The following is a 12,157-nucleotide window of genomic DNA, read 5'->3' as shown; positions in this document are numbered from 1 at the left end:
GCCATGTTATGCCCTGTTCTTGGTTTGGTTGGTCTTGCTTCAACTTCTCAAAACCATAAGACTTAATGGCTTGATCAAACCTGATGTTCCATGATCTGGACGCTTGCTAAGTCCATAAATGGACCTTTGCAACTTGCATACCATTTCTTCTTGCCCTTTGGCTATAAACCCTTTTGGTTGCTGCATATAGATTTCCTCTTCTAAATTTCCTTTTAGAAAAGCAGTTTTGACATCCATTTGCCAAATCTCATAATCAAGATTTGCTGCAATAGATAAGAGAATCCGGATAGACTTGAGCATGGCAATCGGCGAAAAGGTTTCTTCTCCCACTACGACTTGCTGCATTGTTCTGGCATAAGGATGATTCATTGGTGGGTCAATGATTTTTTATTTCTGGATAAACCATTTCATGATTTTGTTCTTCTACAAGTGGTAACTCCACTTTTTGATTATCATGCTGAACTTCTGGTTCCTGCGTATGTTCAACTACATGCATATTTTCCCCTCTTTGAACAACCACAAGAATAAAAGCTGAAACCGCATGAGGTTGTGGTGAAACTTGATCTGAGACTAGATCATCAAGAATAACCTTACTTCTTGGTTTATAATTTGCTATATAGTCCTCTTCTAAGAAAGTCGTGTGAGTGCTCACTATGACCTTCTTTTCTTTTGGACTATAAAACAACCAACCTCTGGTTCCTTTAGGATAGCCTATAATCATGCATACTTCTGTACGCGAGTCCATCTTATCGGGCTTCTGTTGCAAGACATGTGCTGGAGCACCCCAAATCCGAATGTGATTCAAGGTGGGTTTACAGCCTTTCCACAATTCTATTGGTGTCTTTGAAACCGACTTGGACGGAGCTAAGTTCAATAGATACATAGCAGTTTCTAAGGCATATCCCCAGAATGAATCAGAAAGAGATGAATAATTGAGCATAGATCTTGTCATTTCTAAAAGGGTTCTATTTCTCCTTTCAGCAACTCCATTCTGCTGGGGTGTCCCTGGAGAAGATAATTGTGAAACTATCCCCTCTTGGGTCAGGTAAGACCTGAACTCTCCAGATAGGTATTCACCCCCTCGATCAGACCGAAGAGTCTTAATTTGAACACCAAGATGTTTTTCTGCCTCAGCCTTGAACTCTTGGAATTTTCCAAAAGCTTCAGACTTATGACGCATCAGGTACACATGTCCAAATCTAGAGTAATCATCAGTAAATGTGATGAAATACTGATACCCGCCTCTGGCCTGGACATTTATTGGTCCACATACATCAGTATGTACCAATTCTAGCTGATGTGTGGCACGATTTCCCTTGGCCTTGAAAGATCTCTTAGTCATTTTACCCTCTAAACAAGATTCACATACTGGTATTGGTTCAAAGTTCAGGGATTTTAAGATCCTACTTTTGACCAAACTGTGTATCATGTTTGAGTTAATGTGACCCAACCTCAAATGCCAAAGATAAGTTTCATTGGAAACTTTTCTTTTCTTTGATGAGTTGATATGCTCAACATCTCTTAATTCAACATGATAAACTTCACAGGGTACAGGACTAAGGAAATAAAGACCATTAAACATTACGCTAACTCCTTATTGAAACTGAGGAATTAAACCGAACTGTTAAACCATGTTTAATCAAACAACTAACAGAAATTAAATTCCTCTTATAATCCGGAATAAATAAACAGTCTTCTAAAAACAAAGTTCTGCAATTATTAAAAGATAAAATAACTTGTCCCACTGCTAGTGCAGACACAAGCTCCCTATTTCCAAGCTTCAAAACTCTTTGTCCTTCACTTAAAGGCAAGCTATGTTTGAACCACTGCAAAGAGTAACAAACATGGTTAGTGGCTCCTGAATCAATGATCCATTTATCATTGTAATTCTCCACTAAACAAGCCTCAATCACATGTAAATTACCCAATGCCCCTTTTGTCCGCACTTGAAGCACTTACCTTTCGGCTGCTTCATTGCAACTGGTTTGGCAACTGGAATACCTGATTTCTTCTTTTTCTTGTTCTTGTTCTTCCCCTTGAGTTTCCCCTTAGGTTTCACAGAACTTTCACCAGCATAAAATGCACTTCCCTGCTTGACTAGAGACTGTTCAGCACTCTCAAGCTCGTGCATCAGTTGAGTAAGATCAAGATTCATCTTATTCATATTATAATTCATCTTGAATTGAGTGAAGTATTAAGGCAGTGATTGCAAGAGAATGTCAACTTTTACTTCTTGTTCAAACTTGACCCCATGATCCCCAGCCTTCTTAAAGTTTGCAATCATTGACAAACAATAATCCCGCACACTTCCTCCAGACATTACTGTCTTAGTGACAGCATTCAGCGCAATCTGCCGAGCAGAGCTGCTAGATGTGGCAAACATGCCATCAAGAGTTTGGAGCATAGCTGCTCCACTCTCAACCATGCTTACCTGCTCCTGAAGGTGATTGGCAAGACTGGCTAAAATGTAACAGCGAACTGCCACATTTGCCTTCTCCCATTTCTCCTTCTCCTGCTGAAATTGGGCCTTTGTTGCCTCAGGCGCATTTTCAGCAGGCTGCGCTGGTATAGGGGTGGTCAGAACAAAATTGAGCTTTTCATATTGAAGAACAATATCCAGATTTGTTTTCCATATTTTGTAGTTTGTACCATCCATTGGTTTTTGACTCAAAATAGTAGCTAAAAGATTGAATGAAGACATTTTTCTGAAAATAAAATTACACACATTATTTACAAACTCGAAAAAAAAAAACAACAAACAGATATAGCGTTAGTAGATTCTAATAACTACTATTCGTTTATTGTTTAACAATCCATTAGCTATCTTTACAAGGTTTACGATGGGCAAGATACTTGTAAAACTAATATTGTTATTTTGGGCCTTCAGTTCCATTGTCAGAGCCTCGATGGGAGGGATAACAATTTTATTAAAGTTGAATGTATTTAACCATTGTTTACTGCCAAAATTATCTTTAGTATCTAAGTGTTGCCAACGATGGACCGTACAAAATTTTACCAAAATTTTGAAGACATTAAGGTTTAATCTAGCGAAATCCGATTATCCTTATCCGATGGGGCTCCAGCGATAATCATTTCACTAATAAACCCACAATTGGAGCCCGTAGGTTTTATAATTAAATATTTAATTTAAAACCTTCACACATTCAATATTTTAAAATTTAGAATTTTTTTTTAATTTCCAAGAAATGTTTAATTCAAAAAAAAAAAATTGTTTGATTTCAGAAATCCGGTCACTTTGCGTCAAGCCGTCAACACGTGTTACTCCATGACCATTTCAGAAAACCCAAAAAAATTTATTTTCTCAAAAAAGAATTTTCTCTTAGGAAATTAATTGGATTATTTATCTAGATTTTACATCCATAAGTAATTAATCCAATGGACAACCTAAATAATCACGCATACTAACTATCATACTAGTCGATTCAAGACATAATAGCTACTATGCAGTAATGACATGTGATCATGCAACAATATGGCATCTTCCTATTCTATATGACATGTTATTTCATACATCATGTTTAATCGCACATATAATTCATACAATTCAATTAAAACATTAAATAATAAATAAATAACTTTAATCCATGGCTTTCCTATAATAATCAATAAATAAATAAAATTACAACTTTGAAATTTCTTTTCCGTCCAGCCCCTAGTATCTATCTCAAGCCCTTTTAGGGTATCTATGGGCCCACAAGCCCAAAGACCCAATCCTTTGCTAGAAACCCTAGGAGATAAAAAAAAAAAGGAACCCTAGCCAACTGTTTTGCCGCGCCGTCAGCCGAAGTCATCTCAACACGAAAATCCAGGGGAAGGACCGCCACAGGGAGACGAGAACACGGCTGCCGGAACCACCCAAAAAGGGTGTGGCACGTGCCCCCACGCGCCGTATCTTTCCCGGAGAGTGAAGCCCACTCTCAGCCACTTGTGGTGGCGAGTGGCAGCGCGTGGAGGCTCTACCGGCCGCGATCCACCCGTCATTTTGATCGTCTTTCCGTCCTCTTTCCAACCATATATGGATCATCCAATTCCGAGGTCCAGAGGTCCACGAAAAGTCTCGGACAGTGTTGAATCCTCATGTTCTTCGCAGTTTCTTGATCTCCAATTTTTACAGAAATTCGAAAAATACATAGAAATTCCAAAAAAAAAACAAAAAACAGCAAGGAGGAAACCTAATCATATGGGACTAGCCTCCTTGTTACAAATCAAGAAATACACGAGAGAATCTAACCATGGATTAAAGCGATTAACCGATAAAAATTAAAAGCAATATCGAAAAAGAATTATAAACGAATGATCACCATGAAATAAATAACAAATATAGAAAAAGATGCCATATTTTCAAAAAATAATTTTCAAAAACAATCACATGAATTTATTTCAAAACTGGTTCTTTTCCTCATCACGATCCGGCTCTGATACCAATTGTAGGAATCTCACCAGAAATGCGGAAGCGCATCGAACCGACACGACGAGGGAAAAGATTAACCTTCATCGTTTTGATTACCTGGAAGGGCGTAGTTATGTGACCACGAACAATAGTTGTTCCCTCTATGATCGATCTTCCAGACTATCTCTCGAGGAGGATGAGATGGTTGTGTGGGCAACCGTTCAGATGATGAACGTCTGCCTCTTGGGTTTGTTTCTGATGATCTGTTCACCTTGGAGGCACAAGAGGAGAAAACTATGAATATATACGCTTAGGTCTTAGACATAACTCAACCCTAAGCCTCATGGGCTCAAGTGTCACTGAAGCCCAATAGCACTTTAGTGACCAAAAGAGCATATATCCAACAGGGATTTCTTCCTCTTCCTTATGAATCCCATGAAGTTTGGTTGGAAAATATGATATAAGTGAGGCTTGTGTCTGATCTTTTTTATTTTATAGAAAAAAGAATCTATTAGATTGATTTGGGGAAAATCGTAAATAGGGAGAGATTAAGATATCCTCTAAAACATAAAACCATGATACAATAAGGAAAATTAAAAAAAAAAACATAGAAACTCTTTGCATATTAAAATTAAAAATTCTCTTGAAATTGTCATTAGCGAACACCGAAGAGAATCCATACACAGATTCTAGATCAGACCTAGTTTACCCTTAAAGGAACCTTAATGTGAGTATTTTGCTTTAACTAAATACAATTAAAAAAAAAACATAAATTACAACGTCACAAAATTTCAATGGTAACCACAATTGCTAAATGTTGTGATTTTTGGCTTGTTATTGGGGGTTTGTTCGTCCACTTTCCCAATCCCATGCGTTGAAGTAACCAGTTTTGGGGCGGCAAAAGGTTGTAATCGTAGAAAGAGTTGGTGGCATAGCAATGTTGGTGGCAAAATCTAATTGCTATATTTTGTCATATTTGACTCTTTTTTAGTAAATTTATTTAACTCATTTGGTTGAGTAAAGAGGTATATAATAAGAGAAGACAGATTCAAATCCTACGATAACCCCCTGCTGCTCTAAAGGCTACTTCTTTAGTGGAATAACGGTTGTATTAGGCTATGCCGAGAAAGACACATTCTTTAATTCCAAAGATTTTTCAAGAAGTTACATGATCTACGATTTTGACCCCTGAACCAAACAATCTTTTGAGAGCTCAATTGTCAACTGAATTACTCTTGAGGGTTGCTCTATACTCTCTTTAATTGACATAGTCTGGTAGTCCACCCAAATTATATACAAATATTTCTCCTGCAAGCCAAAATCGAAGACAATTAAAGCGTAGTCATCCAAGCACAAAGCCATAACTAGGATGCCTTGCCATCAAGACCGTTTTCTTTTGCCCATGATTTTCTATTCTTAGCATTTCTGGTTCTATTCTTTAGGGGTGTTTGGTATAGGAAAAAAAAAATTTAACCAGGTAAATGTAATTACTAGAAAAATTATGCAAAAGTAAATTTAGTAGAAAAGTTTAAAAAAAATTGTTTGATTGACCAAAATATTACTGGGGAAATTAGGTTAATTTATGAGTCCATATTTGGTTGAAAGTCAAATATTGATGAAAAATTGATATTAATGATCAGAATAACCTTTATTTAAATTTTGCTAATGTTACAAAACGATTCCCCACTGTTCATCCACTTTTTGTTAATGACCAGAGATGATGGGGTAGTTATGCGTGTACTTTTTGGGGTAGTTTTGTTATAATAATCATTCACTTTTTGCCATTTACCTAAGATTGGTCAAGTGGCACAGTGATTTTTCTGCTTTTTTGCACACGTTTTACAATAGCTAGGCAATTGTGAAAGATGAATTGGGTATATTTTTGCTTCTCTTCTACCAAACGAAAAAAACTTAATATCTCACTCATAGATTACTGGAGAACTTGACAAAAATCTTGAACCAAACAACCCCTTAATGCTTCATAGAACTTTTTAGATCGGTTGTGATTGGCATTAGTTATTAATGCTGGTGATAGTGCAGTTATAAAACCTATGCTTAGAGGTATCACTAGCTTTCTTTAAACTTGTGAATGTGGAGATTATAAATTCAAAAAGGGAGGAAAAATGTAAAGTCACTCTTCACTTTGAAGGAGACATAATTGACATGATTCATGGTAAAGGATAGGGGTGGCAAAATCGACTTGATTCGTTAGGTCTTTTCCTTTAACCCGTCTATTTTGATAGGTTGAGTTGAATATTTCAACTTGTTAACCCAACCCAACCTATTTTGTATTAAGGTGAGTTAAAGTTGGTTATCCTAGGGTTTTTTTTAAGGGATATATTTTTCTTATGTTGTAAGAAAAAAATTATCTCATGTTGTAGAAATAAAAGTATAAGTGGGACCATACTACATACACCACTATCTCATTTAGGTCATTTGTCATGTTAAACTTTTGTGATATCCAAGATTTTTATCTCTTTTTTTTTTTTTTGCATTACATGGGAATTGAACACACATCACTATACTACATACACCTAACACCCACACCACTAGGCTAATCCTAGTGATTTTATCTCTCTCTCTATTTCTACAAAAGATAAAGAAAAAAAAACACTTGATTTATGATAAAATTTATTCATATATGAAGACAGAAATGAATTCCTAGAGTCGGTTAGACTGAGTATAGCATATATTTAGATTTGGGATTGAAAAAATGAATGACGGTGTGAGATAAAATTAGATAAGACTATAAAAGTATAAAACTCATAAAATATATTATTTTTTATTATTATTCAAATGGTTGATCCGTCAATCCATCATAAAACGGGACAAGTTGATATTTTCAACCAATTTCTAAAAGGCGGGTCAACTCACCCCACCCTAGTTTTGGAGGTTTAGCCCGTTTTTTCACCTCTAATAAAGAAGAAAATTGGGGGAGGTCGCGTCTATTAATACAAGTTTTCCTCCATTAGTTTCATCATTTTATGTTCAAAGAAATAATTCATATAGTATCTTATAAGAGTTCACTTTTTGTCATGTCGCAGGACAGGTATTGTGTACTTGCAGACACAAACCAAGTGTAAGTCTCATGCTTTAAAAAAAAAGGCAGGATCTATTGCCTGTTCCTGGTAAAAAAGTCAGTATTCGTCCGTCGACGAATTCTGTTGTAGGAATCACAATATCATTCCTGCAACATGACAAACTGATTTCTCATCTTCTAAATGTTTGTCTTGTTTGGGAAAAATTATTCTCATGTTACATGAGATAAGTTTTTCTTCTTACACGCCCTTCGATAACTGTGTAACCTTTTTTTCTTTTCTTTCTTTCTTTTTTATTTTTTAAGTGGTGGATCCCATCATTATGTGTAGGCTTGGCAAAAATGAGTCAACCCATCGGGTTGGCTCGTAACCCAGCTAAAAAGAGCCGGGTTGAGTTAGGGAAAATGAGTTAGTAACTCGAGTCAGCCCGACTCGTTTCAGCTTGAAAAAAACCGAGCCAGCCCACGAGTTAAACGAGTTGGCTCGCGAGTTATGGTTTTTTTTAATATAAAAGTAACAAAATTAATGAAGGTAAAGTGAAAAGCTAAAACTTAAAATCTCAATTCCAAAGACCCAAACAAAAATACTCTGCAGCTGCTAATAAGTTCAAAACCGTGCATTAAGGACCTTTTTTATAGTATGTGTGACAGTGTAAATGTGGTGCTAACTGCCAATAAGTCTAAGTTCAAATGCAAAATTTTCTATGATTTTTGTGTATAATATCTTTGTATTGAATGAATTAATAATTTAAGAAAAAAAATTAGAAGCTATAGCATCAATGGAATTTTATTTTATTTTTTCATTTTTTCGAGCCGACTCTAACCCGACTCGAGTCGAGTTGGGTTGAGTTTTCTGGCTCGTTTATTTTTCGAGTCAACCCTAACCCGGCTCGTGTTTTTCGAGTTGAATGCGGGTTGAGCCGGGTTGGCCCGTTTTGCCAACCCTAATTATATGTCTATTACATAAGATTTCTTCTCTCATGCAACATGAGACTTGATAAACTCATCTTATTTCTAATAGAGAGAAATATATTAACTTCAAAAAGATTGTAATCGTTCTATTCTTTCGTATAAAAAAGAATTTGTAATTTCTTCTATTTAAAGAAATAACGCCAAAACAGGGAATATGGGGACAGTCAGGGCTGCCCTAGCTTGTCACTTCTTTAGGTGTTTTCTGTGGATATATTATACAATAACAGCATATTAGACAACCAACATTACAAGGGAGATGATTCCATTCTGATTTGTGATGTTCACAGAAATCGGGGTCAAATTTTGTAAGCCTAACTTAATTTTTAGTTCTTATAAATATTATAAATTTTAATGTTGTTCTCTCTAAAATTTGAGTTTGGGTTTGTGTTTCTTATTTTTTAAAAGTGAACATTTTTGGTCCCTATTGTAATTATAAAAGTATTAAGTGCAAATGTGTTAAATGAATTCCCAACTCACGTGAGCTACAAGCCAATATTAACGGATTTATGATAATAATAAAAACTAAAAGTACTCATATAAAAAAAATACAAATCTAAATCTAAATTTTAAAGTGATTAAAACCAAAATTTAATATATTTATATAGACTAAAAACATATTTAATTTTTTTTCTAATGGACAAAGTTTACCGAAAATAAAGGTTGTTTTCAGCCTACCAAAAAAGAGAGGTTGTTTTCACTTTTCATGATGGAATAGGAATCTCATATGTTCCTTATCAACATAAGATATTAATGTTATGAGAGAGAAAAATAAAAAATAATATCATAAGAGGATCTATCCATTACAAAATTAAGACATGCCATAGGCTTCACGGAGGATTAATTTGGAATCAGTCAAATTCAAATATAGTTAAATTATATATTCTTTTTTAAATAATGCAAACAACAATTTTTGTTTGAAACTTTTGAATGTGACTAACCTAATTATAATAATCTCCATATCGATTAAACGAGTTCAATAACCAATTATGTGTGGACAGTATTTAATATTAGAAATCAAGGTTAAAGAAATATTAATAATGTAGTTATTTGCATATTTTCCTGTGTGAGAAGTGTGAACAAATAGGAAACAGGGTGAAAGAAAAAAAAAATGATTATATTGACTAAGCAGCGAGTACTGAAGTCTGAAAGCACCAAATAACATTTACACACATTTATTCTTGTACACTAGGTTTTTCGGGATATTTTAGTGTAGAATAAGATTTTGTTTCCTTTAATAGTTGTTTTGTACTGATGATTTTTATCATAATTTAAAAATTAAATTAAGTATCTTGGATTCGATTTCTGTCGATAAACTTGTATTAATAAGCTATTTATAAATAGTGAGGGTTATATTTATTATCTATTTTTCTTATTACTAAATCTTAACCATTGATTTGCATCAATCTAACGGTTATAATTCATTATGTCATACTTATTAATTAATTATTAATTTTTAATAAATTATAACCGTTAAATTGACGAAAATTAACGGTTAAAATTTGGTAATAGGAGGTAGTAAAAAAAGAGACAGTAAATATTACCACAAACAAATAACCTTTGAATGAAAGAAGTTTTTTCCACCTAAACTTTTATTTTTAAAAAATTCAATCAAAATAATAGAACGAAGTGATAGAGGAACAGGATAATAATGTTATTATGCAAATAATATTTTATTATAATTAAATAGTGCTCATCGGCATATTTATGTGGATCTCATCGTAAAAGGTTTTATGACAGTGAAGGGTGATTTCTACAATGTTTGTGACATTGACAAATGCTCATGTGCCGGAATCTAATCTAAATTTATTATCCACTTGAAAGATCTGCCACAATAACAAAGGCTCCAATCATTTACAAAATGTGTTTTATGGGGGACATTAACTGTAATGCTTCTACCAAATTGGATGAGAGATAAATTGAAAATTTTAGAAATAAAGATATATCTTTTTTGAGAAGGTGTAATAGTTAAAATCTCGATTTATCATTAAAATTTTATATTTTTATGATTTTTTTCGTCAAATAATTTTATCAATATTTCAAACGTTTTTATGTTTTTACGATTTTCTTATGTTATAATTTTACGTTTTACTATTTTTTATCTCTCTTCTGATTTTATGTAAAATCTTAATTTTAACTACTTTGTGATGAGTGTTATATTGAAAAAAAATTACAAAATTACAAATTATACTATGTTTTACCGGTAAGATATAATATAGTTTGTAAATATAATTTTTTTCATTTTTTTAATTTACGGACTCTATTTTGATTGAACGAATGGGGAAAGAATATTTGAAAAATTTGAAGAGTAAGAAATTTTTTGAAATATTATTTTCATTTTTGTTTCTCGTATGCTTTTTTCTTCCATCTAAACCGGATAAATTTTCTTTCGGTCCGGGCTTCGTAGCATGAGATTTCCATTAAAAGAATTTTCCTTTTGTTATGCTGTTCTAATTCAAAAATCTACAAAATGAATTGATCCTGTTTAAAGAAGATAAACCAGGAAAATGTCTAAAGTGCTACCGCCGTATCATTTGGTCAGTGCGACGAACCAATCTCATTGGGAGAAAGAATGTGCAAGTTATATAATAAATTGAAAAAAATAAATTTTAATCCATGTGTATTTTTTTTAATAGAAGTAGCACAAACGACCAACGCACTTAAAAAGCATTCCATCCCCAGACCTAATTTTTGGCTAATTGATCAATCAGGGCTGTTTTCACCAATTTTCTTCTTTGGGATTTGGTGGGGGAAATTTTACGAATGGGATTGTCAATGGCATTTTTTTTTCTCTATTTCAAGGAAACGTGACATAATGTGAATGGTTCTTTTTTTTTCTATTTTTCTTTTTATAAAATACTCATATCCTCACATTCATTCACTTATTTTAAATATTAAATAATTAATTTATTGATTAATATATTTATAATTGTAATTAATATTAATTATTAATTAATTTATAATTACTAAAATTAATTGCTAATAATCAATAATAAATAAAAAATTACTAATTACTACAACTTTTAAGTAATTACATTAATTATTATATGCATAGATTAATACAAATATTAGGTAAGTCTATCATATATGATATTTGTATATTTTTATAATCACTTAATGGATGGAAATTTGGTGTAAATTAATAATTGATCATGAGAGTATACAAATATTTGGTCGTGATCTTATGTATATATAACGACTCGAATTTACCTCCAAAAAAAAAAAATGACTCGAATTTATTAATTATACGATTTGGTTACAAGTAAATCAACGATTAAGATTGATTTTAAACTAAGTTGATCTTTTTTTTTATATACATAAACTAAGTTGATCTTATCCTTATATATAAGGCAAGATAATTTTATACCAATGTAAGTTATAGTTTCAATCTTGGTCACTGATTCTATTTATATATATATATATATATATATATATATATATATATATATATATATATATATATTTGTTTTAATTTATTATTAATGTGATATGTTCAATACAAGTTGATTAACAATTAAAATTGAGTGTAAGATTTTTTATAATTATATTTAAGTCAATCATGCCTCTTTATATATATACATATATGGGTTTAATGTGTCTCATGTTGTAGTGTGGAAGTTAGTTGTGAAGCAAGAAGTGTGGCCTGAATTTACTTCTTTAGATCTGCATCATTGGATGATAGCTAATATTTCTAATGATCGGTCTTGGTCTTACTTGTCTCATTGGCCGTTGTTCTTTGG

At 32.9% G+C, this 12,157-nt stretch overlaps 1 protein-coding gene across 1 annotated transcript; it reads right to left on the bottom strand.

The window, feature by feature from the left end:
* Positions 1 to 2,194: 2,194 nt before the first annotated feature.
* LOC133311011 (uncharacterized) lies at positions 2,195 to 2,701 on the bottom strand. Its single transcript, XM_061512013.1, has one exon. It carries the CDS (start codon positions 2,699 to 2,701, stop codon positions 2,195 to 2,197), a length of 507 nt encoding a protein of 168 aa, XP_061367997.1.
* Positions 2,702 to 12,157: the final 9,456 nt, after the last annotated feature.

The sequence above is a fragment of the Gastrolobium bilobum genome, unplaced genomic scaffold (assembly GCF_033153095.1).
Source record: "Gastrolobium bilobum isolate Gb01-03AN ecotype WA unplaced genomic scaffold, APGP_CSIRO_Gbil_v1 utg3218, whole genome shotgun sequence".
In the NCBI taxonomy this organism is placed as follows: domain Eukaryota; kingdom Viridiplantae; phylum Streptophyta; class Magnoliopsida; order Fabales; family Fabaceae; genus Gastrolobium; species Gastrolobium bilobum.
Note: the sequence above shows the minus strand (reverse complement) of the source record. Positions and strands in the feature narration are given on the sequence as shown.

What these genes read in the sequence shown, in the direction of transcription:
- LOC133311011 (XM_061512013.1), bottom strand. Translation starts at nt 2,701, where the DNA reads ATGTCTTCATTCAATCTTTTAGCTACTATTTTGAGTCAAAAACCAATG.